Raw genomic sequence first — 13,989 nt, 5'->3', positions numbered from 1 at the left:
ACAGGTGAGAACAACTGCTCCAGAAAAATACAGAGTCAAGCCAAGCAATAGCAGTTGTGACCCTGGTGCATCAGTTGATATAGTTGTGTCTCCCCACGGGGGTGAGTTGTCACCTGATGGCCACAGTGGGGTGTTGAGGGGTGGGGGAACCTGGGGTTGAGTGATGAGTCAGCAGAGCTGGACTAGAATCTAGAAATTAGCAGTGTCAGCAATCACCTCACCCTACTCAAGGCATCTGTTTCCTCACGTGTAAAATGAGATGGGCAAATGGGTCTCATTAACATTGCCCTTTCCACATTAAAAATTTTTAATTGTTTTTTAACAAGTAAAATTAAATTTCAAAGAAAGTCCTCATTTTTAGGAGAACTTTTTTTTTTAAAGGTAGTTCCGTATTATTCTTTTTCCATAATGTTGTTTTCTAGAATAATGCCTTAAACCACATATCCAACCCTTTTTAAAGGTTCCTGTTTATATAATAATTTACCCTTTTGGAATGCAGGTTTAACAGTCTCTGCCCAGGACCGTTTTCTGATAATGGCTGCAGAAATGGAACAGTCATCTGGCACGGGCCCGGCGGAATTGACTCAGTTCTGGAAAGAAGTTCCCAGAAGTAAAGTGATGGAACATAGGTATGCTTTTTACTCACAGGCTCTCAAATGTGATGGGAAGAATCAGACAGAGAAGTGTGCCTACATGGGCTAGGCAGGCATCCCTTCCTTCTTGCATTTGGAGACATTTAGGCTTCTAGTGTGGTCCTCAAGCTCTGCAAGGTTCTAGGGTGGTGCCCGGTTGAATGAGACTTGGAGTTTCTCAAGGAGGTTGCTAATAACAGAGACTTGCTTGCAGGCCAGTGCAAGAATCTGGTTGTGTCAGATACAAACACAGCTTTCTCTGTCACAGCAATTCCCTTTATAGGAATGCTCACCTTATGTACTAGCATATGTTTGTTGCAGCATCATTTGTACTAATGAAAAATGGAAAAGAAAGAACCTAAATGATCACCAATAAAGCAATAGTGAGATACATTTGAGTATATCCACACTAAGGGGTACTCTGCAGCCATTCAAAAGAGTGAGATAAGTCTGTTTGTTCTGATATGGAAAGACATCTGTGATATCTTATTAGGGGAAAAAAACCTACTCAGAAAAATGTGTGTGACGTTATCCTGTTTAAGAGGGGAAAAACCTGTGACATGTATGCCTATGAAAAGGAGAATAGAGAAGAAGGCTGTGTTGCGGTTTTATTTTGGAGTGTGCCCAGTTTTGTCCCCCAGGGGACACTTGTCAATGTTTGGAGACATTTTTGGTTGTCACAACTGGGTGATAGGGTGCGCTATGGGCTTCTAGTGGGTAGAGGCTAGAGATGCTACTAAACATCCCAAAATGCACAGCACAACCCCCCATGACAAAGAATGATCTAGCCCAAAATGTCAGTAGTGCCAAGATTGAGAAATCTCAATTGAAAGTAGTTAAGGATGGCCACTCTGACATTTGAGTAGGACTTGAAGGAAATGAGAGAATAAGCCACATAGATAACTGGAAAAAGAGCTTTCCAGATAGAGGGAAACACAAATGGAAAAAGGAGTGTGCTTGGCCTGTGTGAGGACTAGCAAGGAGGTCAGTGTAGCTTGAATCTGGTAAGGGGGGACGTTGTGGGAGATGAAGTCAAAGAGATAGTAGGGAGCCAAATCATTGCCATGGTGAGGACTTCTGATTTTGAGAGGAGAAACCATTAATTGGTGCTGAGCCAAGCCATGAGGTGATCTGGCTTATTTTTTTAAAGGATTATTGTAGGAACTGTGTGGAAAATAAGACTATGGGCAGACACAGGTGAAAGAGTAATATTGAGTTAACACTTAAATAGAGGTTACTATGTGCCAGCACAGTTCTGAGCGCTTTACTCTTATTTATTCATTTAGTCATTGAAACAACCCTAGGAGGTAGATTTTTTTTTTACTTTTTAGATGAGAAGCTGGGAGACCTAGTTAGTAATGGTCACAGCTGAGTTAAATCTTCAGAAAAGGAGTTGAAAGAATACAGATACGGCTGGAACACAGAATATGAGAGGATCCATGGTAAGAAAAAGTTGGAGAGGCAGACAGGGCCCAGGGGAGAAGCTTGATCACCATCATAAAACCAGTGGGAGAGTGTCAACCTGATCTGATTTGCCTTTGATGAGATTACCATTTACGGGATTCTTTACAGAGGGAAGGAGAACAAGAGTGGGCCTGGGGAGACAAGCTTTATTTCATCCCAGCAAGAGAGTAAAAGTTAGACCTAGCCAAAAGGAACTTTTAGTGGCCAGAGGAAGACAGTTCAGCAGGGAGTCAGAAGGGAAACCAGTAGGAGAGGTGCATTATGGAAGCCCAGGGAAGAACATGTTTCACAAAGAAGGAAATGACCAGACGTACCAGGTGCTGCCATGCTAGTCCAGAAAGATGAGGTGTGAGCAGTGGCCATTGCTGGTGACATACATCATGTAGGTCATCAATCGATGACCACACGGGGAGCACTTTCAGGCAGCAAGAGCCACATATGAGAGAGGAGCCAGATGCCAAAGAAATGGAGGTAGTAAGACTGTTGTGGAGGTTTAGCTTGTTGGGGAGGGACCAGGGGTCATATTTGGAAGGGAGAATGTGGTGTTGATGAAAGGGTTGTTTTGTTTGGGTTTTTTTAATGGGAGATATTTGAGCATTATTTAAAACCATAGCAAGGGCCATCTGAGAAGGAGAGGCCGACCATACAAGATAAATCATTGACAGCGAAATTCCTGAGAAAGCTGGAAGGGACAGGACCTAAAGCCAAGGTAGGGATCAGCCTTAGGAGGGAGGAGGGAACACAGACATAGGTAAGGTTCATGATGGATTTGACTTGTTTTTAGATGGAGTAGCTAGATACTTAAGTTTTCAAGTTATATTACAGGAGGTTCAACTTTTTATCAAGAGTTTATTTTTGTCAAAGGCATGGCTATGGAAACATATTGAAAGGTTCAGGAAGACTGGTATAAAAGATATCAGAGATTAATTTGAAGTTCTTATGAAACAGTCCATCAAATTATGGAGTTTTTTGGTTTGGTTATGTATAAGTTGCTTTGTTCTTTTTTTTATATAAACTGTCAAGAGGGAATCACTTTTCTCACAGAAAGAGGGAGACTTGGTGGTTTGGTACTGAAAGCCCAAGTAAAGCACTGCCTCCCATCTAGAAAGAGTGGTTTCCTTCAAATCATAAGATCGGATGAATTCTATGAATGCCATATAAAAAACTTTCCATAGGTTATTGAGCAGTATCTGTAATTGCTTGTGTTATTTATACATGCATTAATAAGCTGGAAGATGTAGGGAAGGAAAAATAATTTTACCTCTACCCTTCTAGGTTCTTGGCTGAGACCCCCACCCCCCTAGTAATCAAAGACAGATTAACAAGAGAAGAACAAACATAAGTTCAAACATGTATACCTCCTGTATACATGGGAGATACCCAGGAAAACTGAGTAAAACTCCCCAAAATGGCCCACGCCACCACCTTAAATACCAACTCCAGCTAAAGACAAAAGAAAGATGTTGGTGGGGGGAGCCAGTTATAGGCGGCTATCAGGAAAAGTACAGTAAACAAGGGTAAGGTTATTATACAGTTTTAGGTGTATTCCTCTCTTCTTGAGGTCCCCAAAATATCCTGAGCCTGCCAGGAAGTGACTTTCATTACTCACCTGGTAAGGCTCTCCAGAACCCTGTAAGCAAGAGACCAGGTCAGTTTTTTCCAAGAGGCTTTATGGGCTCCATAAAGTCAACCTTAGTTCCTTAAAGCTGTCTGGTCATATCTGATTTTATGCCTATCATTTTCTCAAGTATGACATTCCAGTGAAAGCCTTGGTAATATATCCATGTTTCCAATTGTGTGCTGTTACAAGGAGAACAGATTCTTATTGAACTTATGCAGATAACTATATTGCCATGAAAATAAGAATACTCACTAAGAGTTTTTGAATTCTGGAGGGATGAGGTAGGGAGAAAAATTATTTCAATTCTGCTTACAAAGGTATAATTTACCAAATTGTGGTAAATCATAGGTAGCTTAAGAGAAAAAGTGTTCCTTAAATTGTGAAAAACAAAACATTAAAGAAGCAGCATTGTTTCAAACAAAAAGTCATAAAGGTTATAATCAGTTCATTCCATCCCATGTTATTCTTATTCTGCTTGAATCCAGTTTTTCCATTAGTTCTGGAAATTCTTAACCAGTTCAGTTTTATGATCTTTAAGTTATCAGAACCCTGTATTCTAGAATACTTGTCAGAGCCCTTTCCATGAATCTCTCTGAAGAGGGAGACACATTTGTAAAAGCATGAGTGAAACAATAACTTCTGTAAATGACAAAAAGACTTAAAAATGGCCATGGTTAAAGATCTGATGAGAGTTCATTATAATGCTATTGACAAGGAAATTTGGTTATTTCTGTGACATACAACAGTTTAAGATAATAACTAGAATTACAAGTGATAACATTATACCAGGACATAGCAGATTTCTAGGAATTTTATATAATTTCTGGAACACTTATATTAATAACATATATCCATACAAATATAATCTAAAGAAGGTTTAGTATTCTTATTTGACAAGGCTTCCCATGTAATTTAATATATCAAATAAGCCTAATTAGTTTAATATCTCTTTTTTTATAAGGAGAGAGAACAAATCTTTTGAGATGTTCCAGGGGCCCTCTGGAAAAGCCCAAAGTTAGTTTGAGATCAAAAAGACTTCATTTAGAATTTGATTTTGGAAAGTTTGTCAAAAATATCAAAAGGTTTTAGACACTTGACTAAATAGGATCATAGATCATTATGAAACAATACTTAATTATTGATGTAACCAGAGTGACAATAAAAGATTTCAAAGGCAAATACAAAAGGTTACATAGTTATGAGCAAAACTTACCTTTTTTAATCTTTAGAAGACTCAGTTTTCTTAAGTAATCAAAGATCTGATGAAAAGATAACATGAAGCACAGGAAATTATTTTGATAAATCGTAAAATCTTTGCCTTCTAGGCAGATTACTTAAAAGGTAAAAAACTTTCATAATCTCTTATCAGGAGCAGTCCAATAGTCCAATAAAACTTTGTCCTTGTAGCAGATGAAAGAAAATTAAGTTTTAGTTTTACATAAGTACACTATTGATATTAAAGCTTATTTTTAAAACCCTTATAACAAATTCATTCAATTTTAGCCAGCTTGACTACACAAGGTAAAATTTTCTCTCTCTTCCCAACTTTCTATATCCATTTAGTTTGTCCTTTATTCTCGTCTTTCCTATTCTGAAATAACCAGCTTTACTTTAGGAAATTACTTTTATTTCCCTTAACAAAAATGCTTCTCCATACCTCATACCTTTTCTTGGTCAAAAACACATCCTACTTTCCTTGCATACAGAGTTGTTTCCCTTATTATTTCTAGTAGCTTTAATGACATATATTAATTAGAATTCTTAACCCTGTGTTGTTAGTGCCATTGAGTCAATTCCGACTCTTAGTTACCCTGTGTACAGCAGAGCAGGACCTTGCCTGGTGTTTTTGCACCATCCTCTTACCTTGTGGCACTATGTCAGACAATGCTGCGCTGCTATTCACAGGGTTTTCATGGCCAATTTTTTCAGAAGTGGGTGGCCAGGTCCTCCTTCCTAGTCTGACTTGGTCTGGATGCTCTGCTAAAACCTATCCACCCTGGGTGACCCTGCTGGTATCTGAAATACCAGTGGGATAGCTTTCAGCATCATAGCCGCATGCAGCTGCCACAGTATGACAACTGACAGACAGGTGGTGTGGTTCCCTGACCAGGAAACAAACCTGGAGCCTGGTGGTGAAAGCACCGAATCTTAAGCACTAGACCTGGCTTCTTAACCCTTAGAAACCTTAATTTCTAGTGAAAAGTAAAAAGTAAGCCATTGTGGTCTGTTACATCAGCATTCTTTAGATTGGCAAATTTATGAATACATTTCATAATTAGAAGTGTATACTTCCTCATAGTACAGTTTTTCAGTGTGGCACAAGATCCAAATAACTTTAGTTCCTCTGTAATAAGAAGCCAAAAGTAGATAAACCTATGTTCAGTAATTAATGTTTCAGTATTTTATCTTATTTGGAAATGATCTAGATATTCAGTGAATTTCCCATCATTTAACTTAGCAAAACTCTAAAGTTTCAAGTTACCAAAGAGATTTGGAAAACGATTTTTAAGTAGACATAGCATAACACATAATCATTGCTGAAAAGTTCACCTAAAAACTCTTATCCCGCTTAAATTTATCTCAATCACTTGCTCCCAAAAATTATGTTTAGACTACTCACAAAAACTTCATGAGACGTTCGACAAAGTCAACCAACATCCCAATCTATTTTTGTTGCTGACAAATTTTGTAAAAGAGATAACATGAACTTATTTGAATAGTAAACCCAGGTAGAATAAAAGTTGCATGTCTGGATTATATCTAATGTTGATAACTCTGAAGACATGCATATGTTAATTAAACCAACAAACTTAACTACCTTTTATTTACCAAAGATTATCCCAGATCACATGAACTTGAAAAACATTTGAGTTAGTTCCTATAGTTCTGAGAGTTTTGGTAATACTTAATTTGATAAGTGCTGATTTTTCTTTAAGCCAGTTGAATAGAGGTTTTACAAATTAATTTTGGCAATGCCGTGCAGAGGTAGAAAAACATCACACATCTGTAACATCTGTAGACACACACAGACATACAGACAGGCACAAACAGGGACCTTATAGCTGTAGTTCTAAAATTTTAGCCATGAATCAGGTACAATAACAAAAAGCTCACTAGTTTATAAAAGACCAGTTGGATCCAAATTGTGTTTCTGCCAATTGGAATAAGTTTACCTGCTCAGATGGCTAAAGCTTTTTTACTAATATTTGTATTTTAATTTTTTTTCATTTGCCCTATTTCCAAATTGCTCCTTGTTTTCCTTCTGATGAGAATCATTTCCTAAAGTTTGCATTTCAAAGAGCTGGCTAGCAGGTTCTAGAGAAGATGGAGTAGAAAATTTATATCTCAAGGGCACAGAGAAAGTATCCAGGTTTTTTTCTAGGAGTTTTAGGATGTATTTGCCTATTATCAGAGGTCTAGAGTAATTACTATTTAAATTTTTCTTTTTCTTAAGGGCAAGGCAGTTCTGTTTCCAATGTCCTGATCTTTTACAATACCTACAAGTATTTTGAGATGAATAGGGGAGGTTTTGGGATTAGTAAGGATAGGTGAACTTTGAGTTGCTTCTAGAGCTGCATTTCTGGTTTTGTAAAGATTTGCAGGACAAAAACAGTTGCTTTTAATTCCTCAGAAGAATTGGATTGCAGCCTGAATGATATCAAGGGACTGATTCACCCATCCACCTACATTCTCTTCAATTTGCTTTATATCAGGGACAAGATTTCCAACTAAGATGGAAATCAAATGATTTCTGTGTTCTGGAGCTTCAGGGTTTAATGCAGTATGCCTTTAAAAAGTCTGTATAAAGTGTTCAACAAAGGCCTTTAAACGCTCACCTTTTTCTGAGTGCACAATTCAACATTGGACCAATTCACCTTAGGGGGAGAAAACCTCTATGAGCTGCTCCATTTCCTGATCTGTTGTAGGAGGGCCTGGGAAAAATTCTGGTCATGTTTCTTCTGTGAGGAGGGTTTTCCCCAGGGGACTGTCTGGCTTGTAGTATAATCATGGGTGGGAAGAACACCCCTTAGCAGCCAGTCAGCATCCCTGTGAGTGGGGCCTGAATGGCCACTGATCTTTTTAACTCTTCTCTAAATTTGGTAGATATATTCTGAAAGTGGAAGTAAAAAGGGCTTTGTAATTTCTGTTGCAAAGGAAGTCCCTAAGGCTGGCCACTATACTCCTTCGTGCCCTCCTCTCAATTTGGTCTTTCCATAGATACCAATAAGACAATTGTTTAGGATGAGAGCTCTTTAAAAATTTTTCAGACATAGAAATTTTTCCAATTCAAAGGATCCATCATCTGGCCATTGACAAGTAGGATCTTATATTAATCTCACTAGCAACTCAAACCAATAAGCCTTTTTATGGCTTAACCATGAATGCAAGAGGTGTCCCAAAAGAGGGTGCAAAATATGCAACCCTCATGAGATCCAGAAAGTTTACTCTGAGAGTTAGCCTAAGAAAGCAAAGACCTTCATTGTCACAGACAGTAAGAATGGTGTAGTGAAAACTGTCTCCAGTTACCCACAGGAATGTGAGATGCCTTCAGTCACAGACCTGCTAATCTGTGACACCGGGCAGGCACTACATTCAGAGACTTTTCTAGCACTAACAAGACAACAAAGGTTGAGACAACAAAGGCCTCTTATGGACTGGGACCGCTTATGACAAATTCCCATGAAAGCTGGTATGGTCAAAGAGAATGCTGCTTGTCACTTTGTGGCTGAGATCCCCAGCCTATTTGGCTGGCCACCAGATGTATGTAGACATACATGCATCCTCCAGTTGGCAGAGACCAGAGAATATTCTCACCGGTCATAAAGCTAAGCTCTCAAGACATAGAACAAGAGGAAATGAAAACCTCATCTGGCCTATAGTTTTCTGCATGACAAATGACACAAAAGAAAACAAGGACCATCTCTGGGAAGAATAAGGATCAATAGAAAACAAGGATACTCATAACAAAACTTTCTACCAAAGTCACTATACCCAAGGAATTAGTTCACATAAATATTTTCTCCTGCTAATCTAGATTTGGAAAGGAAGGGACAAGGTGAAATTTTTACCTTCTTCTCTTGTCCTGGCAGTAGAGTGAGGGTCCAGGAGAACCGACTTTGGTAAGAGTTCTTACCCTTCGCAGGCTTCTGCAAGTTTTGTAGGATTCCATCTGCAGGTTCCTGAGCAAGTATGGTGTCTTAGCAGGTCCCATAGTAGGTTATGAAACTGTAGGGGAGGAAAAATAATTTTTCCCTTTACCCTTCTAGGTTCTTAACTGAGACCCCCACCCCCTGGTCATCAAAGACAGGTTAACAGGAGAAAAACAGGAGTTTAATAACACGTATACCTCCTGTATACATGGGAGATACCTAGGAAAACTGAGTGACTCCCCGAAATGGCCCAAGTCACCACCTTAAATACCATCTCCAGCTAAAGACAAAAGAAAGTGTTGGTGGGGGCAGTTATGGGAGGTGACCAGGCAAAGCACAGTAAACAAGAGTAAGGTTGTTATGCAGATTTAAGTCCTGCCTTCTCCATTGATAAGAGTTTCTAGCAATTTAGAGTCATTCTCTTCCTGGTACAGAAAAGGAGACCCCCTTACAAATGGAGATTTCCCTTATAAATGTAAATATCTCTTACAAAAGGTTAACTTGTACTTGGTTTTCAGAGCTGCTCCTGTGTCAGCTGTTTCTTAAAAATAATCAGCTCAAGATAATCCTTATGCCAAAGAGACATATTTTGGGGTGGTTTATGCTGCTCCCCTTCAAAGATAAATACACAGTGAGCTGCTACCTTAGGTGTATCTGGGGAGAGGAAGAGTACTATCACCTCTGTTACATATACTTCTATGTTTAACTTTTTTCATTTTATATTTTACTTGTATGAAAAAAATTCATTAAAAATTTTAAAAAGTTATGTTTCCTTTGGGTTGTCTTAGGTTAAGATGCCATATTGTTGAGAGCAGTAAACCAACCACTCTTACATTAAAAGACAATGCTTTCAATGTATCAGATAAAACCAGTGAAGATCTATATCTACAAGTAAGTGTTCTTTCTTCCTAACTAAAACAAAGTTGTAAATGCTAATTAATGTTGGAAATCCATTTTTTCCCACTGACTTAAGGAAAACCTTTGGCATAGACACAACAAAAACGCTCTCTTTGTTAAGGGAAGCAAAATCAGAAATGGTAAGTGGTGAGTTTACTTTTGGAGATCGACTAACTTTTTAACAGCTCTGGCCATTTTAATTTGGACCAGGGACCATATAGGAAAGCACATGATGCATTGGGGAGTATCAAAGAATTCGATCTCATAGAAAAGGTACCATGTAGTACATTTAAATTGGAAACAGACAGAGGGGCTCTCTTTCTGAGTAGTGGGTTTTGGTACCTCCAGGAAGTGATTGCTTAGCTCCTTTCTCAACTAGAAAATTAGACCTTTTCAAAATGAGAGTAAGCAGATACACGTCTGTTCACCAAACAAATCTAATTCCTCGTTGCATTTCCAGCTCCCCGCCTTTCAGAGTAGATGGACCCCATCCCATGAATTTTTGGATTTCTAATATTCCTGTTTGTGAGATTTCTAATATTCCTGTTCGTCATTTACATGATTAATATACTGTTTTATTGATACAAATCTTTCATCCTTTTTTCCCTCTTTAGCTCAATCGTTTACTAGAAAGCAATAGGAAGCTTGAAGACCAAGTTCAGCGTTGTATCTGGTTCCAGCAGCTACTGCTTTCCCTAGCAGTGCTCTTGCTTGCTTTTGTCATCTCTTTCTTTTATTTGTTGTACAGTTAAAGAAGTGGTGCTCGGTAGGAAACATGGCTCTTTCGTTCATTAGTTGGAAAAAGTAAGACCCAGAACTTCTCCACCACGCTACTACAAGTGTCACACATCTGTGCTTCCTAAAAGGAAATGTGCGATGGAACAGATACATGTCTTGAAAATAAACTGTTAGAATAAGGAAACACTGAAGAAATTGATTATAAGAGACTATAGCTAGTTAGTAAAGTAAGAAAAGGCATATTTGTTGTGTAAATTAATAGTTTAGATATAATTTATTTTTTTCCTTTTGAATTGAATACTTTTAAAGCTTGTTTTATTGTGTATAAACATTAGCTGAACTGAAAAGTGTAATATGCTTTGTTGCAGCCAAAAAATGTAATTTGCTTTTTTTATAACAGAATTATTATAGCTGAGCCAACTTATTAGCTTTTCTATACTATGTATATAGAATACACATGTTGAAAAAAACAGAGTAATTTCTGTAATAATGACTTTGTATTTTGGAGAATTACTTCCAGATGCTAGTCAATATTCTCTTGGAATGTAAAACTATTTAATGCCAAACCACCTTTAGCCTTTGTTTCTTATCTGTCTTCCTTAACAGCCTGCCTTTTCTTAATCTCGGACTTTTTTATGAACACTCTCGTTTAGGTAGAATTTGGGAAACTAAGTTTGATTGGATTTTCTTTGAATTGTTAGTAATGTCCAGAAGGAAAATGTCTTCAGTCCCTGTTTCTAAGTCTTTTTTACACAGTTTCGCGTTGCTCACTATGGCTGGACACTGACCCTTTTGCTTCATTTATTATAAGGGCCTGATCCTCCATTGCACCATCTTCACTTTCTTTTCTAAGTGAAAGGAGATAAAATTTTTTGAGAAGTTAATTTTTGAGATGCATAGCAGTATATTTCGTTTACATTTCGATTCCTTGTTAAAATCAGCTGTGAGAAGTAAATTTGACAAAAGACCAGAGTGTCTATAGGGTGAAAAAAAGAAAAATCTAAACTCAAGTGTCAGTTCTCCGTTTAAGAGTGAAAAATATAACTCGCGATCGACTGTGAAACCTTCAGACCAGGGCTAAGTGACTTGCTTGATACTCTCTGCCTTTGTCACAGTAACATCGAGGCTGATTCCTAAATTCCTAAAAAGAAACACCTTGCAGAAGCAGACGCTAATGAAATTAGTTTGTTTTCCTCATTAATATGACCAGTTTCAGTCCATGTTGGTTCACATGTAAATCTACTTTATATGAAAGAAAAAATAGTCTGCCTGTAAAATAAATTTTGAGTTTTGATTGAGCCATGTTTGGAGATTTTTTTTATTCTGAGGTTCATTGTTGGTGGCTTTCATCTTGAGAAGTTGATGATTCCAAATTGAGTCGTGAAGAATGATATAATAGAGTCCCTTCAGAACTGGCCTAGAAAATAAAACCTTAAAAGGACACTGGTCTGATATGTTGTCTTAATTTGGGTTTTTCTGTTTCAGTTTGCCAACTCCAGCCGTGAAAGTGACTGACTGCAGTCCACCCTAAGTACTGTCCATAGTACCTCCCTGTGTGTGTGCACAGTGGTTTCCCATTCTGTGTTAGAGTCCTGGCTTTAATATAATCTAATCCCAAAGCAGATGTGTATGTTTTTTGTTCCTTGGCAAATAAACAAGGAAATAGTCAAAATTGGAAATGTATTGTCCTAACGGTGTCCCTTTAATGTTTCAGATGACAAGTACATTGACTCACTAAAATGTTCTTCCCCAATGTCTGGCCAGTTGAATTTACTAACATTTTTTGTTAACATTTATTTGTCTATTAAATGTGACAAATTACTGAAAATTAACTATAAAATCAAAGGCATCTAAACTTTTGTAGTTGTCTTGATTAATCACATGTATTTACATTTGATTTTACTGTCTTCATTTGATTCTATTTAATCACATTTGTATGGTTATTATTTTTGGTACTCTATAATAATTTTATTTTTAATCATATCATTACCTGTTCATGACCAAATTACCAGGGACCAACATTTAGATTTAGATTGTTTTCACTTGGGAATGGAAATTAATAGATTTTCCATGAAAATATTAATGAAATATCATTAGCTTGATCTGCAGGTAGCCTAAAAATGCAATTACTGGTAAACCTAGCCTCAAATTTCATAGTAATACCGTAACTGTTTTTATATCTTGACACTAATTTTGACTGAATTTAATAGCACTTTATTGTACAATTGCAAAAATATATTCCTAGAATTGTTGCCAGTGTAATTTCTCTAATGTTCTGGTGCTTTTCATATATTTTCAGTATTTTATTACTATATTGGTATTTTCTTTGTATAAATTGATCAAAAGAACATGTTTTCTATTTTAATGTTTTAGAAAAATAATTACGTTTATGAAATAAATATCATCAGGAAAAACCTCTGGTCTCTAATTGATAAAGCATCTTAAGATCAATGTTCAGGGTCACTCTGACCTTTTAAAGATCGCATTAATTTCTTTTGGACCTGCTTTGCATTTTTATAAGGACAGTGCCGAAAGCTTCCAAAGGTGCAATTGTGTTATCAGGTGAACCTGTCCTTAGTGTGTCCCATTTCTCCTCGACCCCGGTCAGGGTCTGGCTGCTCTTCAGTGGAGCTCTCTGTTTTCCGCAGACTTAGTGTTGGACTCACTGTCGCGACTGGGGGTCTCCATCTTGGAACCTATCGCTACAGCTGCCACATGTCCACCCCAATCCTAATACCCACACACCTTCCTGCCTGACAAAAGCCAGCAGCAAGCAGGCTGATGAGAAGTAGTACCTGGCTGCCAGGTGCATGGAAGGCCGTTCATGCTAGGAGGCAGGGGAGCACAGGGTGTGGGTGTGGTTGGGGAGGGGCCCTGGGGATTGTTGATGTGGTCTCCTTGTCACTGGAAGGCACAACTCCCAAATGGCAGCTACCACTCCATAATAATAGAACGAATAGGACAAGTCCATCCTCTAAACTGAAAAAGAGGTGGAGATACAAAATCATCAGAGAAATTCAAAACAGAACTACAAAGACAAAAGGGTAACCTACTGAGAAGCACCACAGCTACCCAGGACTGAGTGTATGGTCTCCTTTCCTAAAAGACAATTTTCTAGGAAACAGAAGAGCTCCTGTGGGGCAATCTCCAGCCAGGAAAGGATTGGTTACTTTACATCGATCTTCAGCTCTAGCTCCCCTGAATTTTCACCAGCAACTCGAAGTTTCCTGACATCAGAGCAACACAGGCCCCTAGAAGCATAGGGCTCCCCTTCTCTCCCTGGCCCAAGAGGACAGAATGGAAATCCTCCCATTTGAGGAGGCAGTGGTGGTTAGGAGTGACGGCTGTGAGGGCTGTGAAGTAACCCTGCCTGGGTTCAAGTGCCCTCTCTGCCACTTGCTACCTGTGTGACTTGGGAATCTTAATTGACCTCTTTCAGCCTCAGTTTCCTTGTTCCTAAGTGAGTCTGATAATCATAGTACTACTT

At 38.2% G+C, this 13,989-nt stretch overlaps 1 protein-coding gene across 1 annotated transcript in view; it reads left to right on the top strand.

The window, feature by feature from the left end:
* The window catches only part of MOSPD2 (motile sperm domain containing 2), a 51,053-nt gene extending 39,108 nt beyond the window's left edge, over positions 1–11,945 (top strand). The window contains exons 12-15 of the mRNA XM_004435136.3: positions 5–101; positions 500–629; positions 9,656–9,758; positions 10,379–11,945. Of these exons, the coding sequence (XP_004435193.2) occupies positions 5–101; positions 500–629; positions 9,656–9,758; positions 10,379–10,516 (468 nt within the window). The 3' untranslated portion in view covers positions 10,517–11,945. The remainder of the gene's footprint in view (positions 1–4; positions 102–499; positions 630–9,655; positions 9,759–10,378) is intronic.
* The last annotated feature ends 2,044 nt before the right edge of the window (positions 11,946–13,989 follow it).

Source organism: Ceratotherium simum, chromosome X, assembly GCF_057802395.1.
Source record: "Ceratotherium simum simum isolate JZ-2026a chromosome X, ASM5780239v1, whole genome shotgun sequence".
In the NCBI taxonomy this organism is placed as follows: Eukaryota; Metazoa; Chordata; class Mammalia; order Perissodactyla; family Rhinocerotidae; genus Ceratotherium; species Ceratotherium simum.
This window is presented reverse-complemented; position numbering and strand designations above follow the sequence as displayed.